Source organism: Patella vulgata, chromosome 3 (assembly GCF_932274485.2).
Source record: "Patella vulgata chromosome 3, xgPatVulg1.2, whole genome shotgun sequence".
In the NCBI taxonomy this organism is placed as follows: Eukaryota; Metazoa; Mollusca; class Gastropoda; family Patellidae; genus Patella; species Patella vulgata.
In genome coordinates, this window is record NC_065881.2 from 78,349,132 (window position 1) to 78,371,714 (window position 22,583).

A 22,583-nucleotide genomic window follows, 5' to 3' on the forward strand; every position below is an offset into this window, starting at 1 on the left:
ATGAGATCATGTAACAGTAAAAATGACAGCCACAAGAATAAACTAATGCATTCTTTTATTAAGGGTGAGAGAGAGAGAGAGAGAGAGAGAGAGAGAGAGAGAGAGATGGGGTTTAACGTCCTATTGACACAAACTAGGTCATTTTGGAACTAACACATGGTTCAATTTTATTTCCATAATTCACTTGTGCGTAGGGGTCTTTAGCAGTGGGAGGAAACCGGAGTACCCGGAGAAAATCCACAAGGTTGGACAGACTACTCTGCACCTTTTCATGTACAAGCAGGGAATCGAAACCACGCCAGTTGACTCAATGACAGACACGTGATACAGCACGCACGTGCTAACCATTCAGCCATCTCCTTTAATGAATAGATACGAGCATATATTTATTTTGTCATTTCGATTCCTCTGTAATTAAAATAAACATCTTGGCGAGCTATGACATTTATTGAATCCCTGACTGATAGATATAAATCGTTGAAACATGACATTAAATTTCAAGACGAATAAAAATAAATCTTTGGAGAAGCACGACGTTTAACGATAGCTAGTGAAATTTAATGCTAAAATAAATGCAAATAACAATATAGAATGACAATTACATAGCCAGGATTCTCTGTTCTTCACTATTTATTCTTGTCAATCTCTATAAATGACATTTAAACAACATTAAACAACAAACTTAAAAAATGAAATTAAATCAGGGTTTAATGTCCTACTGTTCTGCTCCGATTGGAAATGAAATGGGGTTTAACGTCCTACTGTTCTGCTCCAAACTGGGCAGACGGACATACACCATACAGTGTGCTATGATGGAAATTTTGCCCGGACAGTGGCACTATGGCCTACTTTCACATGGAATTCCGACTGTCAAGAGATCTTTTACGTGCACACCAATGTGTACATGGGACCTTGGTTTTTCATCCCATCCGAACAACTAGAGAGCTGTCCTTGTCAGGCCCTCCGTCCTGCATCACTGACAAGGGGGAACAATGCGGGAAAATCTGGATGAACTTTCTCGGCCAATGCAGGGATCGAACACCGACCTATAGGCTAGCGAGCCAGCGTCTTATCTGATTGGGCTAATGAAGACAAACATATGTCACAAGTGAAATTTTGCCCGGACAGCGTCACTACAGCCTACTCTTATATGGATTTCAAACAACCAAGGGTTCTCTTATGTGAACTTGTTTTTTCGTCATATTCGAACGACTACATGTTGTCCCTTGCCAGGCCCTCCATCCTGCACCACTGACAAGAGGGAACCACGCCTGAAAATCCAAACAAACTTAAAAATCTATGCATTATGCAAGACTAAATACTGCCTATTGTAGATCTTTTCGGCTTGAAATGTTATATATATTATTGATTAGACATTTATTCACATGACAAACCCATAATCAACTCTCTAGAACATTGGATGGCTTAGATATTGAATGGATGGGAACACTTGTGTCATTTAATAATTTAACTTTAAATTGGATAATCAAGACTTTGTTTATTATCGTAATAATGGTACTTGACAATCAAGACTATTTCTTAGGCTACATTTTTGTCAAAATTTCAAGCATTCATAACTTTGCTCAAAATAACGCCATTTGACTGAAATCTTCAATATATTCAGTTTTGTTATCTATTTTTGAGCTGTTATATCAAGAACGACAAGCTTTTTATCTAATGCAAGAAAATGAAATGAAATGGGGTTTAAAGTCCTACTGTTCTGCTCCTATACTGGGCTAATGAATACGGGCATATGCCATACAGTGTGTTATGAGGGGAATTTTGAACGGGCAGTGGCACTATGGCCTACTCTTATATTGAATTCCAACTGTTAAGGGGTCTTTTTACGTGCATGCCAATGTGTACACGAGACACTGACAAGGGGAAACAACGTCGGAAAATCCTGATAAACTCTCTCAGCCAATGCAGGGATTGAACACGTGTCCTCCAGGCTAGCGAGCCAGCGTTTTACCCACTTAGCCACCGTGGCTCCCAAACAAGAAACTGAATGCTTCTGTAGTTTATACTGATTGTTAATTTGACAGTATTATTTATTTGATCTGGATTATATTTGATGAAATAAGACTTCTTACATCAGGATCTTAATACATGTTATTGTTTTTATGTGAATATAAAATATGTTAACTGGCTTCCATTTTGAATTACTGGTATCATTGGATGTCAGTTGTGGTGCTTCAATCACAGTCTACATGTACTGGGGTTTGATTCAGTTGGCGTTAAGAAGCACTGCAAGCTATGTATCAACCCAAATCTTTCATTCTAAAAGTATTATTAATTTGATTTGTTGCAGAAGTGAAACCACTCAATCGTTAGAAAGGGCAATGCTTTTCTTGATGATATTTGCACTTAGGTCTAAATTGAATATACAAAATGTAACCAATTAGTTAATCGCTGAGATTATTCAATTTACATCCTGCCCCATTCACTGTCTGATATTTTATGTGACCCAGGAACCTGTATACCATTTGGTTTTTGTACCCCAAAAAACACACACACAATTGTTTAATTTACATACATGTTTTTTGTTTTACTATTTTTATTTTTTTATTTGTTACAGAAGTGAAACCATTTAATATCACCCAACCACGTGCAAGACAAGTACCTTTACCAGAAGTAGTAAGTAGAAACATTAAATTTATATAAAGTCTTTGCACGTCATTACCTTTTTTCGGAAAATATCAAATTTTCCATGGCTTGATTATTTATTTTTTTAATTAAAGATACATTATGTAAGATTTATATCAAGAGCTAGCCATTCTTGCTTTAATAGTTTGAAAATAGATAATGTAAAATTGATTTATAGAAAAAATTAAATTAAAATTGCTCCATTGTGAGCAAAGATATTAGCTTTTGAAGGTTTGACAAGATGTGTGCATTAATTGCACAACCACCGCACTGGTTGTTCGAAATTTAGCCTCACTTCACCAATTTTAGATTAAATAAAAAATATATTTATTTTTTTTCAGATTCCAAAAGTAGCTGCTCATAAACCTGTACCAAAACACATCTACAGAACACCATCAGAATTAGATACATTGAATCTAGTAAAAGAGGCTAATCGAAGGAAGGCCGAGGTAATCTATACTTTGGTCCTTATTCGTAAAAATTTAAAGGCGTGGTCCACATAGCGTCAAAATGCGACTGTAAGTGTGTCGATTCAGTGATCAATCCTGGCCGATTGAAAATAAAACTATATAGTAAGTGCAGGGTAGACCACATAACATTCAAATAAAACCGATAAGACAAACCTCTGGACAAGACACATACTACACAGACATTGTAAGCAATAAACAATTAATATAAAATCAAGTGAATTAATCTGGGGACTAGTCATAAGCGTCCACTGCTAGTGCCTCATTTTATCATCTGCTAATAATAAGTGTAGGAGAATCGCCCCAGTCGTAAACAAAACCCATAATAAAACAAAACCTGTGGACAAGACACACAATAATAAAAACATTGCAAGAAATAAGCAACACACTTATATATAATGAAAGGAATGGATCTGGAGGGCAGTCGTAAGCATCCACTGCACAGTCCAGTCCCAGGCCTGAATAATATAGTATTCACTCGAAATAAAGAGATAAACTTTGTATCAGTCTACACTGTAACCCGGGTATCATTTAATCTTGTGTATTAAAGATACAGTATGGGAGATTCGATAACGAGTTGGCAGTTCTCACTATAATAGTTAAAAACTAGATAATGTAAAGGCAATTTGCTGAAAATTTCATTCAAATTGATCCACTATGAACCGAGAATTAAGCGATTGAAATTTCCGCCTAGCCTCGATCATCATTACTAAAGTCAGTACGATAAACAACATAGTCTCGATTAACCATTTAATCATTAAATCGTGAAGGAAAGTTATGCAGTAAATCGGCTCATAATCCACTAAAGATCGCAGGCTAGCGATGCCATCTAGAGTTGATTATGGTCTGGATAGGTTAATTAATGTTTAATTGATAATTGAGATAACATTTCAGGCCTAAAGAAAGACCTGCAATAGACAGATTTAGCTCTTGCATAATGTATGTGTAAGCATTAATTTCTTTGACATTCATTCAAAACTACAAACAGTGATAACATGGCTAAGGATGAAGTAATTTGAATGAAATTTTCAATATATTCATTTTACGTTATCTATTTTTGAGCTATTATAGCAAGATCAGCTTTTTATTTAAATCTTACATAATGTATCTTTAATACAAAGTTAGAGTATAAATAACTTTGACATTTGTGACCAGCTCGAGTTCAATGCGACACGACACAGTTGGTATGTGACTTAAGACAATTATCTTAAAAACCTAACCAAGATAATAAGCTTTGGTGTTATGAAAAAAAAACATTGAAAATTACTGACACAAACAAAGCAAGACTAAATATCATCTAAAAATACCAAATTTTGTTTATTTCAAGGTTTTGGCTTTAAGCTTTGAAGTAAAAAGTCATTTAGATAACTTACAATGTTGAAAACTCAAATGTCATAGATATGCCATTTTCTTTACTTTTTATGGCGTATTTGAATTTAGAAGCTAGAACCCATGACATTACTCGTATTGAGATCCAGTTACTATTTCTCCAAGTAGATTTAAACATACATTATGCAAGAGCTAAATTTGCCCATTGCCTGTCTTTCTTTAGGCCTGGAATGTTTTCTAAATTATTAATTAGACATTAATTAACTTATCCAGGCCATAATCAACTCTCGATGGGTTCGGATTTCTCCGATATTAAATAGATTAGAACAGTTCAGCCATATTTTGATTTAAGCTAAAAATGGAGGAGCGAGACTTCGCTTCGAACAACCAGTACGGTGGTTGAAATTATTGCACACATCTTGTCAAACCTTCAAAGGCTAATATCTTCGCTCGCCAATTGAGTAATTTGAATGAAATTTTCAAATTATTCATTTTACATTATCTATTTTTGAACTATTAAAGCAAGAATGGCTAGCTCTTTATCTAAATCTTACATAATGTATCTTTAAGATCGCCATCCTCGGTATCCCCAGTGATCTCATTCCATTCCATTCCATTCCATTCCATTCCACTAACCCCAAGTACATTTAATTGGTTATCCGTGTAATTAGAAACTGTTTCTATTCTTCAGTATTAACACACTTTATAAATGACGATATACTTCTCATTTTTATAAGAAAAGTATTTAAAGCAGTGATGGGATTTCAAATTTTTTTTTGTTGGACATTTTTTTTCGCGAAAATAAAGGGGCATAACTCTTACTATTTAATCAGGCGTTTTCAGACCACAATTAAAAATCATATGTCAACAAGATATTCAAATTCATACGTAATAAATTTTAAAACATGGTTCTCATGAATAAAATCATACCATATATATTAGTCCCAAAATGACCTAGTTTGTGTTGAGTGGAGTTAAACTGCATTTCTCTCTCTCACATAAAAACTACAAGATTAACTGTGTGTACTGTGGCTAAATTCTTTGAAATACTTGATTGGCAAATATGATCAAGAAAAAAGCCTTTACTTAATATTTTCCGCTGCCCTAGCAGAATTCTCCCACACTGATCAGCAGTGAATATTCGTTCGGCTGCTACCATCACTGATAGCGATGACATCGGTGTGGCTTAATGAGCCACCAATATAAACTTTTTTCCTTCTGCAAATTAAATTCTAGAACATTTTTTTTAAGCATTAGAAAAATAAAGGTATTTGAAGTATATGTAGGTAAAAAAATATGTCCTTTTTAAACATTAGAAATAAAGGTGTTTGAAGTATATGTAGGTAAAAAATTATGTCTTATTTAGTGTAAATGGGTATGCAAAATGAGAAAACATCACCATTCTGCCCAGACCAGTAACATCTTAAATGAACCACGCGCCATTGAGCCAATGATTCACCCCACATGATGTGACGTCATATGTTGAAAGCAGTCATCTTTTACATAGTGGTTTCCCCTTGTCAGTGGTGCAGAACGGAGGGCCTGACAAGGACAGCTGTCTAGTCCTTCGGCTGAGACGAAAAAACGAGTTCCTGTGTACATATTGGAATGCACGTAAAAGATCCCCTGGCAGTTGGAATTTGTATGGCGTATGCCCGTCTTCATTAGCCCAGAACAGTAGGACGTTAAACCCCATTTCATTTCATTTCTTTTACATAGTTATTATAGAAGACTTCGGTAATCCTCTGTAAAACAGAGTGAAATTTTCCCTGTATCAGTTGAGAGAAAGCCACGCCTCAGTCTCCAGGAGTCTTATACTTATATACAGTTTGAGTTGACATTCAATATTTTATTTCCAATCTGTAAAAAAAGTTAGACAAATTCTTAGGCAAAGAAGAGTAGTAACATGAAACAGATTCCAGATAGTTAAAGGGGAGTAACTCTTTTTTTTCAAACTTAATGATTATTAGTGCAAATACAGAATTCAGTGTTTTATTCTTCTTCTTCTAGGAACATTTAATGGAAGCCTCAAGAATGCAGTTTGCCTGTGCTAATACAGAGAAGTCAGAAAAAACTAAAGAAATAATGTCTAATATAATGGCAGAGCAAGATGCCAAATTAGATTTTGATAAAAATAAGATCAATCGTGCACCACCTCCTGTAAGTATTGTAGTAGATCCGTATAGTTATCATTCTTGGTATCCCCAGTAGCATCATTCTGTTTTACTCCACTAACCTTTAGGTCCATTCACTGGTTTTTCACTAATTCAAATTATCTGCCCTTCATCGTAGCTTGATTCTACGAACCAATCAATAGACAGTTTACATACCAGTTTAAAGTCATTGTTTACGTTTACCACAATAATGTTAGTTGCAATAAAATGTGAGTTACTTTCCTTCGCCAATTCGAATTGGTCGATAGAAATAGCAGAAGTATCAAGGGTGGATAATTTGACAATGTGTCTCCCCCGTGGATGGACCCAGAGGTTAGTGAAGTAGAACGGAGCGATACTATTGGGGATACCTAGAATATATAGATATCTTTATTTAACCAACAGACTGGTTACATTTTATGTATCAGATGATAAATGTAACCATTTCTCTTTCTCTCCCTCTAAACTTTGGATACAGTTGTGTCAAGTTTCTTGCTTTGGTATTCAGAGTATTACTTTCCTTCCTACCTCAACTGTATCACTGAAGTCCAGTCAGGGATTCTTACAAACATATGCTGATGGCAAGTTTACATAAAATGAAAGCTTTTTAAGATTTTATTTTATTCTCCATTGATATGTATTTGTTGACCATTAGAATTTTGATTTTTGTACTGGTTTCAAAAACCCACCGTAAATTATTTTTAGCATTACTGATATGTCATTTTAATATTACTATCAAATCGTTTCAAATGTTAACATTGTCTGCCTTCAGAAAGTCAGTGAATTACATCCCTGTTTATGTTGTAGATCAAAGAAAAAGCTGTAAAACTAAACACAGCTACCATTTTACGAGAAGGTTTGTTATATCAGAGAAGAGAAGCAGAAGTCATTAAAAAGTAAATATTTTTATTTAAATCATTTTAATTTGAATTACCTTTTGAATGTGAAATTATTTAGCATCATAGAGTAATGTTATTTATTCTATAACTACATGCAAATACAAGCAAATATCATTGAATACAGCCATTGAATAACCTATTGCGGGTTTTTCTTTAGGCCTGAAATGTTATATAAATTATCAATTAGACATTAATTAATTTACCAAGATCATACTCAACTCTCAATGCAATTGGATGGCTGCGATATAAGTAGATTTTAATATCATAACAACGGTAGTAATGACAATCAAGGCTAGCCTATAATTGTATCCTAATATCTAGGCTCAGAATGAAGTAATTTGACTGGAATTTTCAGCATATTCTCTTTTCATTATCTGTTTTTTAATTATTATGGAGAGAACTGTCAGCTCTTTATCCAATCTTCCATAATGCCCCTTTAATAATGTACAATTAAATTCATTGTTCTTGTAAATTAATTGAACTTTAATTTGATTTTAAAGATTAGAGAATTTAGAAGCTGGTGCCAAAGATACAACTCCATTTTTAAAATGGCAGTCGGAGATGAGACAGAGAGATCTGGAGGTGCAGCTAGCAGAAATCGAAAGACGGCGCTTTGCAGGAAAATTAAGCTATGAAGAAGCCATTATTGCCAGACAAAACTTAACGAAAGAAAACCAACAAAGGGTTCTAGAAATGAAAGAAGAGGTATAGTTCTTCGGATAACTTTCACTAACTTTAGCCAAATAAGTTTTAACAATGTTGGGGGGGGGGGGGTTCGATGGCCAAATGGTTAGCACGCACGCGCTGTATCATACGGTCTGTCATTGAGTCAACTGGCGGGGTTTCGATTCCCCGGTTGTACGTGACAAGGAGTAGGGTCGCCTGTCCAACCTCGTGGGTTTTCTACGGGTCCTCCCTTTTCCTCCCTCTGCTAAAGACCCCTACGCGCAAGCGAATTATTGAAATAAAAAAAATTAAACCATATGTTAGTCCCGAAATGACCTAGTTTGTGTCAATTGGATGTTAAACCCCATTTCTCTCTCTCTCTCTCTTTAACAATGTTGTCAATTTGTCAATTATAATGCTTGAGTGGCATTTAGCAGTTGGGCACAATAAATGTTTCCTATGAATGAAAAAGAAGCGGCAAAGTATCTCTTAATACATTATATCATACTGTTTTAATTCAGTGGGAGCCACGGTGGCTAAGTGAGTAAGAAGTTGGCTCGCTAGTCAGTGAGGTCGCAGGTTCGATCCCAGTCTTAGACAAGAAAGTTCATCAGGTTTCCCCTTGTCAGTGCTGCAGGACAGCAAGGGCCTGACAAAGACAGCTGTCTAGTTATTCTGATGGGATGAAAAGCCAAGGTCCCATGTACACATTGAATTGCACATAAAAGATCCCTTGGCAGTTGGAATTCAATATAAGAGTAGACAGTAGCACTGCTGTCCAGGCAAAAGTACCCTCATAGCACACTGTATGGCATATGCCCGTTTTCATTAGCCCAGTCTTAGCAGAAAAGTAGGACGTTAAACCCTGTTTCATTTTTAAGAATTGCAAACTTTAACCCGATAACACAATATATGTTGTCTTCAGTTGCCCGGTTGGTGCAGAAGAGTAAGACATTAAACCCATTTCATTCATTACATTCTTGAAAAATTAATTCCCCAGTTGTACATGCCAAGGAGAAGGGTCGCCTGTCCAATCTCGTGGATTTTCTCTGGTTCTTCCAGTTTCCTCCCACTGCTAAAAGACCCCTATGCACAAGAAAATTATTGAAATTAAAATTGAGTGATGTGTTAGTCCGGAAATGACCCAGTTCGTGTTGAGTGGATGTTAAACCCCATTTCATTTATTTCAGACACAACAGATAATGCAGGAATATTTAGAAAGACGATTTAAAGAGGAACAGGAAATGAGGTGAATTATTTTAATTCTTCACGGTTTTAATAAATAATAACCACTTGAGTTTGGTAAATAATCTTTATCTGATCTTTTAATGGCAGAGTTCACTGGACATGGTTTAAAGAAGTGCTCCTTAGTCACCAGAGCAAATAGACTGTCTTTTAGGGATAACCTCACATTTTTGTCTTGTTCGCACTCCATGGGCGTTTTTTTTAGGATTGGATGTTTCTCTTTTCCATCTTTACCTAAAATTTGCATATTTTTAATGGAAATAACTACCCGATAGATAATTTATGTTAGGTTCCCCCTTCTTGCGATGCTTTACGATAGGATTGTCTCTATTGAGTACGTTCGGATACGTTTTTATAGGATCAACACAATTGCTATGACTGCAATATATGACCTCAATACTTTTAATAGAAATAGCTACCCAATAGATAATTTATGTTAGGTTCCCGCTTCTTGCGATGCGTTACGATAGGATTGTCTCTATTGAGTCAACGATCTGGTACATGCAGATACGTTCAGATACGTGTCGATACGATCAGCACTGACTGACTGATAGGATCACCACAATTACTCCACGATTAAAACCATGATTTCAATCGTAGTGTGAATCGTGATAGTGGGAAGCTTTCATTAGTGAGACTGTATCTTGAAGCTGTAAAAGTGTGAGGAAACGACTGTATGTTTCCTGTAAGTATTTTGTATAGTTTTTACATATATCCTCACTGGTACATGTTTTATTTGTAGGCATCTGGTCGAGCAGACAATGCAAGGTCACAAAAATACAAAAACTTCTATGAAAAAACTACAAGAATACAAACAGTCTATAGGTAAAATATTTTATTAAAACTACAAGAATACAAACAGTCTATAGGTAAAATATTTTATTAAAACTACAAGAATACAAACAGTCTATAGGTAAAATATTTTATTAAAACTACAAGAATACAAACAGTCTGTAGGTAAAATATTTTATTATGACTACAAGAATACAGTCTATAGGTAATATATTTTATTATGACTACAAGAATACAAACAGTCTATAGGTAAAATATTTTATTATTTTATTTGTTGGTGTTGGATATAACGACAGGCAAGGGAAAATGACTAACCATACAGATAGGATAAAAACACAGTTTATATGTACTCAGTTAGTAGCACATTAAAGATCCCTTGACCCTTGATCAGGGCCATTACAAGCCTATGTCGTGGCCAAAGGCAAAAGTTTCAGTGACGTGCCTCCCCCCCCCCCCCCCCAATAAACCTACACACAAGCGAATTTTTGAAATAAATTGAACCATATTTCAGTGCCTAAATGACCTAGTTTGTGTTGGATGGACGTTAAGCCCCATTTCTGTCTCTCTCCTCTATTATCTTGTTTTCTTTGTATAAACCCAACCCTCATAACTCCCCACCCCCCTCCTGATGGTTTCAAACTATTGTCTCTTATTGTACATTAAAGATACATTATGGGAGATTAGATAAAGAGCTTGCAGTTTAATTTGCTGGAAATTTCAGTCAAATAGTTCCACGATGAACCGAGAATTAAGCAATTGAAATTTCGGCCTAGCCTCGATCATCAATGCTAAAGTTGGTACGACAAAAAAAACCTAGTCTCGATTATCCATTTCATGATTAAATCAGGAATGAAAATTGTGCAGCAAATCGGACCATAATCCAATAAATATTGCAGGCTAGAATTAATGTGTAATAAATAATTTAGATAACATTTCAGATCCTAAGAAAGACCTGCAATAGGCAGATTTAGCTCTTGCATAATGTATGTTTAAATGTTTTTATTTGTTCCATATTTAGTTTATATATCTTCATTGTACTATGGGTGTCATTCTTTGCTTGATGAAGACGGGAGAACCCTCGTCGAAACGTCGCCAGAAATAAACCCCAAGAAGTAACTTGTATTCCATATAATTGTGTCATGTGTTATTCTTATCTAGTTATTTGTATATGATTTTAGTTCAAGAAGTAAATGAAGAAAGTCGAGAACTAATGAAACTAGCTTTAGAAAAGGTAACACTTTCAAATATTTTCAAGCAAATTCCTAACTCTACTAGTAACACTAAACGGACGGCAACAATGTGTGTCGTGTTTATATTTAATGAAAAATGACATGACAGTTTGAATTTAACGGAGGGTAGAAGATGTTTTTCATATTGGATTGGAAACAGGAAAATAATTATTGTGTGCTATTTTCAAATTGATTTTGGTCAAGTGTAATTCTTCATGGTTTTAATCGTGGAGTAATCGTGGTGATCCTATCAGGTCTTATCATACATTGAGGTCAGTCGTAGCAATCGTGTTGATCGTATTGAAACTTATTTGAACGGATCTGCATATACCAGATCGTCGACTCAATAGGAACAGTCCTATTCTAACGTATCGCACGACTTTGGGAACCTAGCATTAGCTAGACAATCATCTATAGAGTGTGGAATCTTTCAGAGAACAAGATTACTTTCGTCAACTGTTAATGGAGGCAGGTCTCTAACTCATTATCATCCACAGTCTTCGACATTGCAAACACGATTTATTGGTCAATTTAAATCAATATTGATGTTGTTATCTTACGATAAAAAGATGGGCTTCTGATATCCAATATTTAAGACAAAATAAAAGTTTTAGAATTGGCACACAAATTGCGTGTCAGAATTCTTTTGAGCGCCATTTGTAATGAAGCGACTTAATGAATGAGGCTAAACATACTCCACAGGAGAATACTACTGTTGTAGACTGGAATACCAGATACCAAAGACTGCCATTCAATTTGGAGTATTCACTTATTTCGCCAAATTACAGTAAAAACAGAAACGATTGAATGTAAATCAGTTTATATACATTCATATTACATTATTATATGCGTTTCGACCCATTTGTATCCATTTCTAGGTGGCAAAGAATAGGGATGTAGCTCCTTTAATTAGACAATCATTTAATCATTGCCATTAGAAATGTCAGGGATTTTAACAAAATCGTTGAGGTCATCCAGAGATGTTGGTCTAATTATTGGAGGGACGCCTGACGATAGTGTTGAATTTTAAGTTTAAAGTTTCTATGTATATATTATGTATACATAAGATTTATGTATTTTTTATTTATATATATATCTTTTATATATTATGTATATGTATTATATATATTATGTATTGTATATATTATGTATTATATATATATTATGTATATGTATTATATATATTATGTATTATATGTATATGTATTATATATATTATGTATTATATATATATATTTTTATGTTTCTAGGCAGAAGAAGACATGAGAAGGAAGATGGAGTTGATCAGCGAGATACGAGCAATGGAAGCAGTTCCTGTTATTAGATTTAAATTCGTAGATCTGACATCAACAGCTGGAGTAGGTCTACTCAGTGAAATGTCTATAGCTGAGGTAAGATAATATTTTATTATAATTTTAATTTTATCGAATTTGACCTGGGCTTTAAAACAAGCAAGTGAACATTTGGTGTTATGCAGTCAGTTGGATGAATTCATCATATGTAGAAAGTCAAGGTTGCCCAGATTTGATCCAAGGTGTGTGAGTACAATCGCTCTCTTTATATAATGTCAACAAAATAGTTTTTCATGGATTATGAGACTTTATTACAACAATGGTTGGCATGCGCATGTAAGACCCCTTGGAAGTTTGAATTCGATATAAGAGTAGGCCAGAGCACCGGTAGCCTGGCAAAATTTCCCTCATCTCATAGCACATTGTATGGTGTATGCCTGTCTTCATAAGCCCAGTCGGCGCAGAACAGTAGGACGTTAAACGCTATTTCATTTCATTTCATTTATTTATTAAAACAATGGGGGACCCATGACTATATCTGTGTACTGTAAGAACCATATATATTATACAGAACAGCATCATCTTGTTAGAAGCCATTCTTTATAGCGATCTGATTCCAGTAATTATTGCTTCTGTTAATGTAGAGATGTATAAATTGAGGTTGGGGCCTGAAGAATTCTTGTTATAGGACTGTCAGAGCAAGGCATCGGTTAGTAATGGTATCTTTTTTGGTTCCCTATTTCCTCTCTCAACATTTCTCAAAAGATATGATGTATGTACATGTTATGTTATGATATATTTTAGCTACGTGAACGATTGTGTTTAATGAAAACAGCAGAGAAAGAGGAAGAGGAATTAAAAAGAGATGAGATATTAGCATCAAAACAGGTGAACAATCCTTTAATCATATCTGATAGTCGGATATCAAACCCCATTTCATTTCCCTGTCCATCTCCCTGGGTTTTCTATATCCTTTATTCATATCAAATAGTAAGACTTTATAAACCCCATTTCACTTCCCTGTCCAACCTCGTGGGTTTTCTCCGGTCCTCCGGTTTCCTCCCACAGCTAAAAAGACCCCTACGCCCAAGTGAATTGTTGAAGTCAAATTGAACCATATGTTAGTCCCGAAATGACCTAGTTTGTGTCAAGTGGACCCCATTTCTCTCTCTCTCCATTTCATTTCATATCTGACAGAATAATTTACTTCTGATCAAATGATTCCTCTAAAAAGAGACTTTTGGTGAAATCCAGTACCTACCAAACTCTGTTGAGCAGATCTATTATTATTTGCTTTTTATCCATCTGCATACTAGAGTTGGTCAGTAGAGTTGATTGATAGAGTAACCAGAGCTGTGTGATAGGGGATTCCATGGATTCAGGAGATCAGGACCGTGGTTAGGTTTGTGGACAGTGATCCCTTGGAGGTTAGGTTTGTCTACAGTGATCCCTAAAGGTTAGGTTCGTGAACAGTGATCCCTGGAGGTTAGGTTTGTGGTCAGTGATCCCTGGAGGTTAGGTTTGTGGTCAGTGATCCCTGGAGGTTAGGTTTGTGGACAGTGATCCCTGGAGGTTAGGTCCGTGGACAGTGATCCCTGGAGGTTAGGTTTGTGGACAGTGATCCCTGGAGGTTAGGTCCGTGGACAGTGATCCCTGGAGGTTAGGTTTGTGGACAGTGATCCCTGGAGGTTAGGTTTGTGGACAGTGATCCCTGGAGGTTAGGTTTGTGGACAGTGATCCCTGGAGGTTAGGTTTGTGGACAGTGATCCCTGGAGGTTAGGTTTGTGGACAGTGATAGATTTTAAGTAAAATAAACATTCTATAGTACTATGAAATAAAGACAAGAAGAAATACTATATTTATTTGTTTGTATTTACAGGCCAAGGATCAGTTATTACTAGATACTCTTGAAACCATTTCAAAACATAGAACAGAACAAACTAAGTCAGCTGCTATCAGGTAAGTTGATCAGTGAATATGGTGTATGCTCAATGGGCGTCCTCGCTAGAGATAAGGGGGCATAATTTATAGATGACACCATAGAGCAGGTGGTCCTACGTGACCTCATTGTTTACCTTACAGCATTGTTTCCCTGGACATTCATTACAAACTGGTGTGTTGACAAAAATGAGTTTTTGTCGTTGAATTGGAATTTAATCCTGATACGTCGATATACAGTTTTAACAACGATAAGGATATATGGAACCAGTGATGGGATTTTGCTTGTATATTCTGGACATGTCCGACGCTATTTTCCAAACATCCTAAATTGTCCGACCAGGAATATGCCCAATCGGACATCAAGACATGATAAATAATATTCAAAATTCCAAAATTAATATAGTATACTGAGTGCATAACTACCACTCAACCCGATTATCGTTGATAATAGGCTGGATTGATTAGGTAATTAAGTGATCAACGTATTTATCGTTTTATGCCGTCAATACACCTACCTTGATTTACTACTTAATCTGCCTTGATTGGCTGACTTAATTCTTTGTCGGACAATTCATCAATTCAATCCTGAACAGATGTCATTGCTTCTCTTTGTCGAACTATATATCAATCCAATAAACTTAATCTATGTGATTAACCTGTGATTTCTCCTTTGTCTCACGTTTTAATCTCCTTGATGTCGGCCGTAGACATTAGTCATATATGTCACATATCCTAATAGTATATAACACCCCAAATCAATATACATTGCGTCCAATAACTTGTCTGGAAGCCGAAGTTAAATAAAGCTATTTCACACAAACGCAAAATGAAAGTACAAATCCCGCAAGACACGTGGAATTAAGAGGTGTAAACGTGCCGAATGTAATACGTCTGATGTCAGCAGAAAAGATTCTATTTTGATGGCATATTGTCGGATTTATGATCATATTTTGAATGGGGTTTATGTTTTTAAATAAATACATAAACACGCTAAGAAATGTTGACGAATATTTCGATTGGAATAACGTAAGTAGTTACAGTAATTGATTTTAGACAATAGCGCGTGCTTAGAGTCGAATGAGATTATTTAGCAGTTGGTGTCACTCGCTCGTTCTGTTAGAGCGACGTTTACTACAGTTTACTGCCAAATAAATTTCGGGATGTCATTTTTTTTACCTTCCGTATATAAATCCGTATATTATAAACGGAGCATAAGATGAATGCCGGACTTTGCTGAAAAATGTATCGACTTATGACCCGAAAAATACGGTAATTTTGGGGGAATTTGAAACCGGTACGGATGGGCAGTAGTCGGCACGCTTTCATTCTATGGTATTACGATGTCATGTAATTTTTTAGGAATATTATCGACATAAATTTGAATACCGTACGGGAATTAAATATGAAAAATGTGCATGTAAAAGAACCATGAAAAGTTGAATTTCAATGGAGTCTGGGCAAAATTTCCCTCAAAGCACACTGTATCACTGTCTTCATCATTCTGCTTTTAGCGAATATGTCCCGTCCGCGACCTCCCCCCCCCCTCTCAAAACTCAAGTATAGGATCTAGAATTGAGAAATGAAGATATTTTAGATGTCAGAATAGAGCTTTTATTCAAATTAAGTAAGTAAGTCAGCTTGTACAACAAAGTTAATTACGATAATTTTTCTCCTTGAGTGGATGTCACATCTGCCCTCTGAGCTCTGCAACACCGCTTTTTCAATATTTTTGTTTAAAGTTGGTGATGTTAGCTTTTCATCCCTAGTACCTGTATGCTTGTTTTATTTAAAGATTTGAAGAAAGGAAGAAAAACAAAGATAAGAAAATTGAAATAAAAGATGAAAAATTAACCGAATTACAGAGGAAACTGGAAGAGAAAAAATCTGCAAGATTACGGGAACAAGGAAACAATCGAATTAAAGCCAGTCCACAATCAGCGGCACGAACGAGAACACTTATATCACAGAAAGTATGTACTGAGTGAGCCATCGAAAATAATAATCTCTCTTTTGTCTTTATGAACAAACCACTTTATTATGGTTATTAAAAACTAACTTATGTGTTTGAAATCATCCCCGGTTACCGGTAAATTCATTGTACAAATAAATATTCTAACAAATAAAAGAGTTCTCTCTTGAAAATGCAACCTATTTACTTTTTTATTTACGTCAATATTTACAAGCACATGTTACGTAAATGTATGTTATAAAAATAAAATAGATTGTTCTGTATAAACGGTTAATCACAAGGGTTCCTACTATACACAGATCTAAGTACATAAAAGTTCTCTCTTGAAAGTACAGATCATCTAAGTACATAAAAGTTCTCTCTTGAAAGTACAAATCATCTAAGTACATAAAAGTTCTCTCTTGAAAATGCAACCTATTTACTTGTATTGTTAATTGAATGATAGCAATGAAAGCCTTTTGTGGTAGATAAAGTTGGACTACCATGTGTTACAATCAAAGCAAAGCGCGATCATTTCAAGCGTTTGAGTTTGAACAACGAAAATTATCAACTAAAGGCTTATACATGGGAGATTTATACTGAAACCATTGATCACCAATCTAATAAAATTTTATTCACATTGAATATATCACAGGTTGCACGGATAATATTAAAAAGGAAATCTTTTTTATGACCAAAAGTTTCAGAATATATTGTTAATTTGATGTGATTTTTCGTGCCTAAGGTAACCATTTTCATACATTTATCATCATGTTTCTGCATGCCTGAAAGTGCCTATTAGCCTACAAACAGGTAAAAACATGGAAAGATATCATCCATGGACAAAATTTAAGGCTCGTAAAATAATATCAATATTTTGGTTTTTCAATTTTGAACAAAAATAACACTAAACAGATAAAATATTTTAAAAGATAAGGCTTTAAAAATTTCAAGAGATTTTACTAGGACCTGAAAGATAAAAACAAAAATAACAGACTACAGGCATAGAATAGAATAGAATTGAATAAGTTTATTGCAGTAATATAGATCAAAGACCAAACATTACAAGTTTGAATCAACTAGAAAATGATATGTGCAATTAGACTACAGGCATATTAATTATACAATGGATTCTATTTAACTGGAGGTAAGATTTTAATAACCCTATATGTAGTTTGTTCATTGGTTATAAGTGCTCACTAACAAATAACTCCTTTGTTGTATGAGAGAGTTCCTCGGTTGGGAGGTTGGGAGGAAAAAAGCATCTAGTTGTTCAAATGGGCCAAAAAAAAAGAAGGTCCATTTGTGTATTCGGTCTGCATTTAAAAAAATCATTGACTGTTGAAATTCAAAATTCAGCCATCCGTGCAAAATGTTGCTTATGTCCCCATTTTCTTTAGTCTAATTGGTGCCGAAAAGTCAGTGGTTAAACCTCATTTCATTTCATTGATTACAAGTCTGTCTTCATCTGATGGTGTTGGCCAAGAAATTTCTTCAGGATTCTCGGCCGTGGTTTCCCCGTGTCCGTTTTGCAAGACGAAGGGCTTGACAAGGACAGGTGTCTAGTCATTCGGATGGAATGAAAAATCGAGGTGCACATAAAAAGGACCCTTGGCAGTTGGAATTTGATATAAGAGTAGCCGTAGTGCTGCTGTCCGGGCAAAATTTACCTCAAAGCACACTGTATGGCTTATGCCTGTCTTCATTAGCCCAGTCGGAGCAGAACAGTAGGACGTTAAACCCATTTCATTTCATTTTGTATTCATCTGACATTTGTACGTGATATGATGTAGGGCAGTCTGCCTTACCAGGCGGGTTGGATGGCTGAATGGTTAGCGTGCGTGCGCTGTATCATAAAGTCTGTCATTGAGTCAACTGGCATGGTTTCGAATCCCGGTTGTACGTGACAAGGAGTAGGGTCGCCTGTCCAACCTCTTGGGTTTTCTCCAGGCCCTCCGGTTTCCTCCCACTGCTAAAGAGCCCTACGCGCAAGCGAATAATTGAAATTAAATTAAACCATATGTAAGTCCCGAAATGACCTAGTTTTTGTGTCGAGTGGACGTCAAATCCCATTTCTCTCTCTCTCTGCCTTACCATGTGGGTATTCTCTAAGTTCGCTGGATACCTCCCACTAAAAAATCACCCTGCTTGCATGCAAATTAATGAAATAAACATTTAACATTTCTTGTTAGTCCCATATTGATATGGCACTATTTTAATTTCTGAACAATTTATTGATTTTGTATTCCAGAAAGCATTAGAAGAAAATAGATGGGAAAAACTGGAGAGGAGAAGGGAGAGAACTGCGTTTCTATCATCACATGGGATGACACCTAGTAAAACAGCTCAAAAACTTACAGCATTCTAACTTGAACAGCATTTAAAACTGTTGATCATAGCATACCATAAATCATGGTCTTCTTATTATATTTAACCCTTAACTGGTCATTGTCGACTATAATCACCACAACGTTATACAGCTAAAGTAGACCACAGCAAGAACCTTTTTTATAAGCCGCATTTGAGTATTTAGTTTCGTATTTAATTGATATGACCACGCATGCGTGTCAGACAGGAACTTGTCTTGTTAAGGGCATTGAGAAAAACATGTCTTTGTTCAACTTTTTTTGACAAAAAACGTAATGTAACGATTACGCTTAAATTAAGCGTGGTTGAAACGCTAATGAAGGATCCCGACTCGGATTATATCGATGACACCGATTCTGAAGACGATATTTTTCATGAAAATGATTTTGAAAGATTTGCAAATTATAGATCAACTTATCCCCTTCAACTTTTTTATTGGTGTCAAGAGTCTATCACTTATAATTATCCGGCAGTAGTCGATTGAAATAGGCATACAAAATATTTCACTTTAGCCTTTATTTAGCCTGACCACTTGACGTCATGACATCAAAATGACCTCGACCGGTTAAGGGTTAAGGGGAGATCCAGAAGGGGTTATTGAGGAGGAAGCATTTTTAATTTCCATAACTTAGGAAATATAACACATACTTAGCTACTAATTTATTTGGGCAGCATTTTGAAGAGTATTCTCTCACGGTTATCAAATAAATAAGTAGCTGGTTTTCCATAAGTATGTGTTATAGTTTATTTCTTTGTCCAGTTACTGAATGCCTCTAAAAGATTTTTAAAAAATATAGGTATAAAAATGGGGAAACAGTATTCACAATTAATCTGTGTTTAAGAGTGATGGATGAACCATTCTAATGGTTGGTTTATAATGGTCAATGGTGAGTCACTCATCTATCAGATATACTGGTTGTAAACTGCTTCTTTACTCAACAAAAATAACCCTTAATTGACTCTTCATATTTTTGTTCAGTATTATTTATTTACATGGAAATTTGATCATTTTTAACAGATTACCAGATTCATTAAAGATACATTATGGGAAATTAGATAAAGACATGGCAGTTCTCACTATAATAGTTAAAAACTAGATAATATAAAGCGAATTTGCTGAAAATTTATGTCATATTGATGCACTCTGAACCAAGATTTTAGCGTAGCTTTGATCATCATTGCTAAAGTCTGTACGATAAAAAAACATAGTCTCGATTATCCATTTCATGATTAAATCATGAATGAAAGTTAAGAGTTAAGCAGAAAATCAAAACCTAATCCAATAAATGTCGCAGGCTAGCCATGCCATCGAGAGTTGATTATGGACTGGATATGTTAATTAATGTCTAATTAATAATTAAGATAACATTTCATGCCTAAAGAAAGGCCTGCGATAGGCAGATTTAGCTCTTGCATAATGTATGTTTAATTTTCACAAATAATTTGTATTTTTTCTGATTTTTATTAATGTGTTGGAGAATATAAATTTTCTACAATTTAATCCTTACTAAAATGTACTCAAATTGGATGGCCGAATGGTTAGCACGTGGACGCTGTATCATAAGGTCTGTCAATGAGTCAACTGGCGTGGTTTCGATTCCCCGGTTTTCTCCGGGTCTACGGTTTCCTCCCACTACGCGCAAGCGAATTATTGAAATAAAATGGAACCATATGTTAGTTCCGAAATGACCTGGTTTGTGACGAGTGGACTTAAACCCCATCTCTCTCCCTCTATCTCTCTCCCTCTATCTCTCTCTCTCTCTCTCTCTCTCTCTCTCAAATTGATAATTTAACATTTAATTAAGAAAACAAAATCAAAATATCAATCTCAGGAGTGCTGAAAAATTGACGGACACCGTACGGTATAACTAGGTGTTTTTTTTATTGTCGACAATTTTTTCACAGAGGGAGGGGGCGAAACTTTTACTATTGTAACAGTCTTGGAGTCTGTCCATTAGAAATTGAAGCATTCTATATTTAACATCAGTTGTACATAATAATTTTGTAAATATTGGAATGTAAACCAGTTTGTGTATTAAAAGTGAGATAAGGGAGGAAACTGGTAAAATGATGTAAATATTTATAGATTATTTATAGAAATTGATGATAAGAGATTTTATTTTTCCAGATTATACATCTATTTTGAGTTTGTATTTAAAACTGTGAATTATTGAAACTGTGATATGTGATAGTGGAATACATTAAACTATTTATACTTTTTTTTTCTGCTTTTTTTTCTATTTGTTAAAAATATTTGTTATATTTCTAGACTGTGCACTATTAAATATTAAGGCGTGTAGGGTGGTTGAATAGTTTAACATGTATACTTTAGATCATTAGGTCTGTCATTGAGTCGGGGGATCACGGTGGCTAAGTGGGTAAGATGCTGGCTCGCTAGCCTGGAGGTCGGGTGTTTGATCCCTACACTGGCCGAGAAAGTCCATCCAGATTTTCCGGCGTGCTTTCCCCTTGTCAATGATGCAGGACGGAGGGCCTGTCAAGGACAGCTGTCTAGTCATTCGGGTTGGATGGAAAACCGAGGTCCCGTGTACATATTGGTGTGCACGTAAAAGGTCCCTTGGCAGTTGGAATTCGATATAAGAGTAGGCCGTAGCGCTGCTGCCCTGGCAAAATTTCCCTCATAGCACACTGTATGGCGTATTCCCGTCTTCTTTAGCCCAGTTCGGAGCAGAACAGTAGGACGTTAAACCCCATTTCATTTCATTTCTGTCATTGAGTCAAGTTGGGTGTTTTCAATAACCAGCTTGTATCTGACAAACGACAAACAGTAGGGTCGACTACCCAACATCCTGGGTTTTCTCTAGGTCTGAATGCTTGCATCTTAAGGTCTGTCATGGAGTCAAGTGGCCTAGTATTGAATATCCAGCTTGTAGTGACAAAGAGTAGTGTCGCCTATCCAACATTGTGGGTTTTTCTCTGGGGCCTAAGGATTCCTCCCACTGGTAAACCCCCTACGCACATGTGCATTATTGAAATAAAATTGATCCAACTGTTTTGCACCCACTATAATATAGGCTAATTAAGATGGACATAACATCTTATAGTGTGCTATATTTCCCTGACAGCAGTGTTACAGCCTACGTTCTGTTAGTGCATCCAACCTCGGGATTTTCTCTGGGTGCTCCGTTTTCCTCCCCCTGCTAAAGACCCCTACGCGCAAGCAAATTATTGAAATAAAATTAAAACCCTATGTTAGTCTCGAAATGACCTAGTTTTGTCGAGTGGACGTTAAACCCCATTTCTCTCTCTCTCTCTTTTAGTGCATGCCAAGTTGTTTTAGTGCATGCCAACGTGTACAAGGGATATGCACTATGAAATATTAAAAAGTCTCAGATTGTTGATTCACGTGTCATAGGCCTACTCCTACACTTATTACAACCTGAAGCTAGACGTTTATGACATTTTAAATTACATTTAATGGTTGAGTGTCAATAGAACCTTCAAGAACTGAGTTAACATGTCAAAGAATATTTCCTTAGGGACGACGTACGGTCAAACGTAAATAAGCTAGATCAATTAATAAGGCAAAACTGGGCCAAGTATTATAGCAATATGTAGGTTACATGATCGTTATTGTATACGGTAGCC

The 22,583-nt window shown here is 35.6% G+C and overlaps 1 protein-coding gene across 3 annotated transcripts in view; it reads left to right on the forward strand.

Annotated features, from left to right (window-relative positions):
- The window catches only part of LOC126816855 (cilia- and flagella-associated protein 99), a 35,026-nt gene extending 13,831 nt beyond the window's left edge, over positions 1–21,195 (forward strand). For all 3 annotated transcript variants that reach the window (XM_050543631.1, XM_050543630.2, XM_050543632.2), the window contains exons 7-19: positions 2,579–2,637; positions 2,988–3,095; positions 6,453–6,602; positions 7,403–7,491; positions 7,995–8,199; positions 9,351–9,409; positions 10,148–10,230; positions 11,376–11,428; positions 12,677–12,817; positions 13,523–13,606; positions 14,598–14,677; positions 16,452–16,629; positions 18,859–21,195. In XM_050543631.1, the coding sequence (XP_050399588.1) occupies positions 2,579–2,637; positions 2,988–3,095; positions 6,453–6,602; positions 7,403–7,491; positions 7,995–8,199; positions 9,351–9,409; positions 10,148–10,230; positions 11,376–11,428; positions 12,677–12,817; positions 13,523–13,606; positions 14,598–14,677; positions 16,452–16,629; positions 18,859–18,975 (1,406 nt within the window). In that variant the 3' untranslated portion in view covers positions 18,976–21,195. The remainder of the gene's footprint in view (positions 1–2,578; positions 2,638–2,987; positions 3,096–6,452; positions 6,603–7,402; positions 7,492–7,994; positions 8,200–9,350; positions 9,410–10,147; positions 10,231–11,375; positions 11,429–12,676; positions 12,818–13,522; positions 13,607–14,597; positions 14,678–16,451; positions 16,630–18,858) is intronic.
- Positions 21,196–22,583: the final 1,388 nt, after the last annotated feature.